The sequence below is a fragment of the Dreissena polymorpha genome, chromosome 9 (genome assembly GCF_020536995.1).
Source record: "Dreissena polymorpha isolate Duluth1 chromosome 9, UMN_Dpol_1.0, whole genome shotgun sequence".
In the NCBI taxonomy this organism is placed as follows: domain Eukaryota; kingdom Metazoa; phylum Mollusca; class Bivalvia; order Myida; family Dreissenidae; genus Dreissena; species Dreissena polymorpha.
In genome coordinates this window covers 69,655,810-69,664,212 of record NC_068363.1, presented here as the reverse complement: position 1 = coordinate 69,664,212, position 8,403 = coordinate 69,655,810, and the positions used below count along the sequence as shown (strand labels likewise).

Genomic DNA, 8,403 nt, shown 5'->3' with positions numbered 1-8,403 from the left:
ATGTATTCATTAGGATGACCGATACTTCGGATAGACATGCTTGATGGAAAGGACTCACAGTACAGTGAAAACATGTCAGGTCAAAATTGTTAACGTGCAATAACGTGCTTATAACATACACGTTTGCGACATGTTTGCAACTCAAACACTCAAACTAAACATTTGATCTCTGTATCAATCGCATATCTTGTCTTTCTTGCACCGTCGCAAAAAGGTACTATAGACAGAACATTTATCGGCCGTCTATCGACGGTGTTTATACAGGATTACTCGGATGTGATGTTTTTTTGAAGGCCATAATACGCAGGGGATTTTCTTATGCAAAAATTAAAAAACAATTATGAGCAGACGGCTTAGTCGCCACTTCAGATCCCAACGCAATATAGTCGATTTGCAATTAATTATTATCATTCTTGGGTATCATTATAGAATAATGGGCTACCACAATGTGATCCACTTCATCCATTTTTGCCTCAAACGAAATAGATTATCATATAAGAGGCCCTTATTATTGAATAATCAGTACTTAAAGATACAAAAATAAAATGAAAAAATATTAAATGTAAATGAAGTTTAAAGGAAGCTTCTCAGTTGAGTCAACAAATGTAAAGTATGAAAAACGTTCAAATCATGACTTGATAAGACAACATTTTAAGTCGTGCATATTGCTAATGCCGCTTATCAATATTTTCGTACTTAAGCTTCCTTCTTCCGATTCGACAGTATTACAATTATCGATGTTCAGTCAATAATCTGATATCACCTTAGAAACGATGTCTGCATTAGAGAAGTGTAATGCTGTAAATTTAAACCCCAAAAATTAAAAGTTCAAACAAGAAGGTTGAGCCGTCCCTGTATTGCATGCCTGTATTATAAATCAGAGAGAAGAACGTGCGTTCAAAGTTATTTTGCATAAAATGTCTACATGAACTATGTGACCAGAGGCCTGGCCGTTCAGTTTTAAGTCCAGATGCTTGATTTGGACATTCACACTTATATAGTGCCATACAATTTTCTTTCCCTAAACGAAATTCAACAACCCGTTTGTTCATTATCTAGTAGAATTTGCGAACTAACAGGGATTAAATAAAATCGTATTCATGGTTTCATAAATTGACAACACCGAATTGTAAACTAGCAAGCAGATTCGTTGAATTTGTGTCGCCCGGCCAACTTACAGCGGGGAACCATGTACACAATAACGTATATTATCATGTATTGATAAACTTTAAAGCCAAACACCTTGAAATGAAATACATGTTAATCAATAAATATAGATGCAATTTGAAAGTGTGCAAATTTGTCATTAAATCAATAGCCTAGTTAGCCAGTATTTTTTTTTTAATTTTAAAACCGAAAGTAGGATTTCTATACGGATACGTCCATTTCGACAAACAAGATTATTTTTTAGTTTTAAAGCGCAAAAAAGACGGATTTCTACCTTGTAACCACCAGATATATTTTAATTGGCATTGATAAAATTAAATCTATAGCCTGGTTAGAAATTAATTTATGATTTTGTTTTAATTTTAAAACCGAAAGTAGCATTTCTATACGGTATACGTCCAGTTCGACAAACGCGATTATTTTTAAGTTTTAAAGCGCAAAAAGACGGTTTTTTATCTTGTAACCACCAGATATATATTCTCATTGTCATAGATAAAATTAAATCTATAGTCTTGTTAGCAAGTAATTTATTATTTTTCAAACGGTACCGCTTTTAAAACCGAAAGTAAGATTTCTAGACGTATACGTCCATTTCGACAAACGCGATTATTTTTAAGTTTTAAAGCGCAAAAAGACGGATTTCTACCTTGTAACCACCAGATATATTCTTATTGGCATAGATTACATATGGTTCTTATTTATACTTAAATTTACTTTCATTTCAAGGTGGGCGGCTTTAATAAAGGTTTTATGAAACCTATAAGAGAAGTTCTAAACTAAAGCTCTGCACAATAAAGTGGTGTCATTAAAAGATGGCGTGTAAGGACATGGCTACCCTCCTATATACTCGCCACCAAGTTTTAACAAAATATACTAACAAAGCTTATACAACGATATTTTATATTCCTTGACCTTTGCACTAGGGACATTGGTCTTACATGTGCTTCTCTGCCTAATAGCGATGGACAACTACATCAGTGCTGTTGAGAATCCCTTGATGTATGTTAGAATCATAACACAATAAGGAATATGTAATACTAATTTGTGTCTTTTGAACTTAGTGTGAAACCTTGACGATAGAGACCTGAGTCTAACCTGTTACACACAGACATAAAACGAAAAACAATTGTACAAAGTTATTTTAGAATCCATAGATACACAGTGTAGGAATGGCTTAATTTTGGATACTTTATCAACTTTGTGATATTTGACTTCAATGTGTGTTTGACGTTTCCTCGAGAGTGATGGGTCTTGCATGCAAGTCAGCCCCAAGTGATTGATAACAACTGTGATAAGCTTCATAGCTGTTATTTAAGATACAGTTAAAGATAGAAACAATCAAACAAAAAAAGGGAATTTACAATTCAAAAGGGGAACTTTTCCGTTACTGCTAAATTGTTTGGTGTTTATTTTGACGTTCATGATCATCTTATCCTTATATACACTCATACCAAGCTTGAATGAAACTTGCCCAATCAATTCCAATATGTGACTTCAGACACAAAAGCATGGTTATTTTATAAGTCAAAAAAGGGCCATAACGCCATTATTTGCAAATGGATTGCGATGGAATTTGACGTGCATCGTTCTCTTATCCATATATACACTCATATAAAGTTTCAATAAATAGATTGTTCTGGACACAACAGTGAAGGTCCGACGGACAGAAGCAAGGACGGATGGACGGACGGACAACGCAAAAAACGTATTCCTCCGTCTACGGTGGGGAATATAAACCGGGATTGTGTTAATGTTTTAGTAAATGTAACTTGAACTGATCACCAAAGATAATACTGCACTAACGTTTCATTTGAATAATGTGAACTGTATGTCTTTTAATCGTTACATTAAACATTATGACAGCTCTGGGCTTTCCGAGCTCACGTTAAGACCAATGCACAGTTTCGTAAACAGCTACCAAGGAGACGTCATATTATAAATAGCCCTATCTCCAGACCATTCAAGTATTACTCGACCTTGTGTTTTTCGAGTGCGTCTATTTTTCGTCTTAAGTTTTATAAAGATAAAATAAAAGTAAATTTAAAGGACTTAAAATTTAATACGTTTTAATCTCTTCTAGGTGTTCAGAATGATGCCACCGAAGTTCTTGGTATTGGTCTTGTTGTTTTTGGGTTCATTCATAGTGCGATGTGAAGTCATAAATAAGTAAACCACTGTATTATAATTATATATATTCCGACAGTTAAACACGTTTAATGGAAAAAATATCTAAAGAGGCGTTCGTGAGTTCGTCGTGAATACAACTAAATGGATTTGACAAAATATCTTTAACGCAGAAGTTGCAATTGGAAAAATAACTATACGAATAAAAGTATGTAGTTATATTAAACTCTTATTAAACATGAACCTATTAACAGCCAGCTTAAAACGATCCGCTTTGGCGAATACAGACATAAAACTGTTGTATCCATGGAGCGGGAACTTCATTAATCCAGTGTCATTGTGGTTCCAGGAACGATTATATCACTGTGATAAGACACACAAGTAGTATGCTCTTTAACGTCATTGTCAAGCTTTTGTCACTTAATATACAATATACCTCGTAAGATGTTTGATCATGTTGACGTTTGACAACTGCGTTTCATGAAATGAACAATAAAATGTAAGTATGTAAGTAATTATACCATTTACTGTATTAAAAAGGGTTAATACACTACTTGAAGATACGTTTATGTCTAAATTTGAAAAGCTTATTTTATATATTGATTTTTTTCTATGCACTTTGCTTTGTTGTTGAATATGTTCGCAAAATATAATTCATATGTCGCAACGCATGATTTATTTAAAAAAAAACTAACAATATCATTACCAAAGTGTTTCAACATTTGCTTAGTATATAAAGAACATTAATGAAATACATTCACTTATGTAAAATACCTTTTTCCCCACACAATGGGGAGTGCGTAACTAAAGGTTTTTATAAATAGCATTCAAGTTCAAACTCTTAATGTTACAAGTACTGTAATTTACCAAAACAAAACGAATGGGTACGTTTGATATCAAAAACCATAGTGACGAACATGTCACATTTTTAACTATTGCTAATAAATGTTGAAATATTGCTTATATGTAAACCTTATTATTTGTTATCTTTATTTTTTATGTAAAACGCGTTATGCATGCAGTATATAAAATACATATTCATTATTTCTTTGGAAAGAAACAATGTTGAAAAGTTATAAATTGACGAAAAATATTCCGATAAATACTATTATCCACATTGTTCAATTAAACTATATCCATACATATGTTTATTAATGACCTAAAAACAAAAACACTGTTTATATTTGTTGAACGGTTCATGTAAAGGTTTGCAAATAATGCTCGTATTGAACAGTGATTATTATCTCTGTGCATCCAAATGACAGTTACAATTCTCCAATTAGTAAAAATGTTGAAAACTTGAAAAAACGCCCATCATGCTATAACAAATTCAAAAGTATCTATTGCTTTAAGTGACATCAATACGTCGCGAAAACTAAATTGCTCACACTTGTTTAATACAATATTGTATTTACGAGTAAAGATTTGGATTGAATTATACAACTTTCAACACTTGTTTCCTTCTAAACAATTTTCACTAGAGTTCTTTTGAATGGTTAATGGACCAATAATACATTAATTTCTGTTTAATTTTTATTTTTAAATTAAAACATTTATTTTGAAATTTCTCTAAATATCAAATTCAATTTGAGATTAAATTATCTGTAAACGTATGTATTGGTGTTGTTAAGCCCCTGTTGACATTATCTTACTTTCAAGCGCAGTTGCATGCAATAAAACCGCTCCCTGTGAAGATAATGCCATGGTTTGTGATGGTGGATACTGCCACATACGTAAGCATTCATACATAACCAAAGGAAAAAAGCATAAAAGCATTTGAATTCAATGCGTAATTATACAATAGCAGTAGACTTTACCTTTATTTTACAGCCATGAACAACATATTAAACTGAACAATTGAAAACAAATTGATCCGTATACATATTGTGCTTTGTGGTTTTGTGATTTTTACAATATCCAGTGTCATTTTGACTATGCTTGTTCTATATGGTACAATGGTCTTTCACAGTTTTGGAAGAATAAACTTCAGGTAACCCTAAATAAATTGATCCGTTTTGTGCTCAATCTTGATTCTAGTACTCATATAAGCCTAGAACATTATACTTCTTTGCAATGGTTGCCATTTGACAAACGTGTCGAGCAAATAATGCTCTCCCATGTTTTTAAGATAAAAAATGGTCTATCTCCTGACTACTTGTCAGACCAGTTTATTCCCCAGAATTCTGTCCATTCTCATAATACCAGATTAAGTAATAAAGGTGCTTTGTCTGTACCAAAGGTTAAAGGAAATGAGAAGAGGTCCTTCATTTACTAGGTTTGCACATTGTGGAATAAACTACCATCTTTTATAACCCAGATGACATTATTGTCCAGTTTTAAATCTGCAATCAAACAACGTCTTTTAAACAGAGTCTTTTAATCTATTTTAAGTTGCTACGCTATGCTGTTAAATGTTTACATTTTCCTTTCCCAATGTCTTATCATTTCGGATTAATAATACATTCATACTTAATGTGACTTTTTAATTTTTGTTTGTTGTAGTAACCTTTAATTGTTTAATCCATCCAAATTTATCTGTGATATGATGATCATAATTGATACATTTGTGTCCGTTGATCTGAATCTCAGTATTATATTTCATGTATTTATTATGATAAACATAGTATTTAGTATTAATTTATTACAAGTGCCTCTCTATGTCGTGCCACCAACAATCAAGAACCACAATGGAAATAAGAGATATTGCTCTTTTTTGTGTAATCCTTGGCGTTAGTGTGCATGCCATAGTGCATTCTATGCATGTACTTTTCAATTATGATTGTTTTTGCTTCATATTGTTTTATGTACATGTTGTTTCAATGCATTGTGTGTATGCATGCTATCTCCGAAATAAATCTCTCTATCTATCTATATATATCAAATAACGACTTTTGATGTATTCATTTTCACAAAAAAAGGATTTATACTATTTCTTTTAAGCTCTGGTGACGTAACACTTATGAATGTAAGCGGCATTTTCTATAAATTACTTTGCTATTTTCAGAGCCGGGTCAAAGTTGCACCTTACAAAGTACATCAACAACTGTGACCACGCCTACTACAATAACGATTACGATGAGTAATAAACTGTTATTATAATAAAGTTTGTTATATCACTAACTAAATGAATAAATTGTTAATGTTTTTTTGCCATGATAAAAATAAGTTTGAACACATTCATATATATATTTATTTTCTTATACGAATAAGATTAAATATATAATTAGAATTCCATATCGATTTTACGTTTTTCTCTCGTAGCAAAAATTGTTGTTCATTTGAACATTCACATATGCTAACTTTCTTAATAATGTTTAAACAGGCGCCGGCAGACGAAAACGCAGTGCAGACCAACAAGAGTGTGTTTCAAATGCAAGTTGTGAGCTAAACGAACAAAATGCACAGATGTGCACGTGTAACAAAGGCTACTCTAAAGGCAATGGATTGTGTACAGGTACAGTGAAATGTTAGGTGATGTGATATATTTGACGAATCCGCTCAGTAGATATATAAATTTGCTGAGGGTTATTTTTTTACCGGTTGAAAACAATAATTCACATGCACAATTTATAAGAGAGCTTACATTTAAACTTATATGACTGTATATCAAAATTATGTTCGTCATTTGCAACATTTTACTTTTAACAATAAAGCGAGTTTATTTTACCAAAAAAAAACCTCTTACATTTGAGAACTTACTTATAATATAGAATGCTAAAATTTTGTGAATTATTCGTTTAAATCAATTCGTTTCAGGAAATGGCGCGGACAATTTGAGAGGGGCGGTACATTCGGTTATCATGTTGATATCTGTGATGCTGTATCTCATCTAGCAAACTTCTTAAGAGTGTATCAGCAGTCAATTTTCTCGTTGGTATCCACTGGTATATTTACAGTATATCCAGAAGTTTACATTAATACACGTAACAACTTACTTATGTTTATACAAATAAATTATGATTACACAAACTGACTTGAATGCAAAAGGGCAAAAACGATAGAAACGAAATTCTGCCAACTTATATGCTAAACGATGATTTCTTAAACACACATTTGAGAATTCGAGCCTTATCACAGAATTCGAGCCTTGGATATGCAAAATATTGCAACTTTATCTGGATTTGAAAGTGCCTGTGCCCTGTGTCCACATAATATGTAAATGAGATTGTATATGTATTGGAGTTCCGGTTTCTGCGCATGCCTGATGAAGCCGTTGTGCCGACCAACCGGCAATGCCAGGTCAACCAGAACAGTGTGATCTTTTGTATGCGCTTGTGCACAACTTTTGGCCGGTTTTTATTTTTTGAATAAAAAAATCTCAAAACATTATATGTTTGTGAAACACTATGTCCCCCATATATTTGACCTTTGACCTTGAAGGATGACCTGGACCTTGACCTTTCACCACTCAAAATGTGCAGCTCCATGAGATACACATGTATGCAAAATATCAAGTTGCAATCTTCAATATTGCAAAAGGTATGGCAAATGTTAAAGTTTGACGCAAACAAACCAACAAACAAACAAACAGGCAGGGCAAAAACAATATGTCCCCAAGTATAGACTGGGGGACATAAAAAAAGTTTTGTCGTGTGTGTCTCTTATCCAATATAAAGAAGTGAAAGCCTTATTATTGTACATGTACCTCGAATCCCGTAAAGCCAATAGAATTGAGCACTGAATATGACAAAATAATAAATACAACTTATGTTTTTATACAACCTGTTTAATACACTAAAAGTACATTAACAAATGCGCATTCGATTACAGTCTTTATTTCCGGAAGACCGAGCGCAAATAATATCATAATCCACTTAAATGAACACATACGAAAACGTTTAGAAATTCGTTTATTCTGACATTTACCATCGTTATTTTCTGCACGTATTTGAAATTCTTGGGTTTTTGAAGTATCATTCTAGAAATTGATAAAATATTTCACAGAAATTCGTTGGGGAAAGAAAATAAAGCAAGGATGATCTTGAATTCGTTGTCGATTTTTTTTTCAAATAAAAAAGTTACTAAATTGATAATTAGGTACAACGTTCATAAAATGATTATTCAGAAAATGTCATTAACTTCGTCAAACGAACATAATTATTTCATTTCTGG

General features: G+C 32.4%; 1 protein-coding gene across 5 annotated transcripts; it reads left to right on the top strand.

Annotated features, from left to right (window-relative positions):
• The first annotated feature begins 3,144 nt into the window (after positions 1-3,144).
• LOC127845773 (uncharacterized) lies at positions 3,145-7,617 on the top strand. Of its 5 annotated transcripts, none has more exons than XM_052376904.1 (5): positions 3,145-3,790; positions 4,951-5,024; positions 6,296-6,370; positions 6,614-6,745; positions 7,048-7,617. In XM_052376904.1, exons 1-5 carry the CDS (start codon positions 3,777-3,779, stop codon positions 7,122-7,124), a joined length of 372 nt encoding a protein of 123 aa, XP_052232864.1. In that variant the 5' UTR covers positions 3,145-3,776; the 3' UTR covers positions 7,125-7,617. The 5 variants fall into 5 exon arrangements, with proteins under 5 accessions (XP_052232864.1, XP_052232863.1, XP_052232867.1 ...); XM_052376903.1 differs by having other exon boundaries at positions 3,146-3,329; positions 4,956-5,024; XM_052376907.1 differs by having other exon boundaries at positions 3,146-3,499; positions 4,956-5,024.
• The last annotated feature ends 786 nt before the right edge of the window (positions 7,618-8,403 follow it).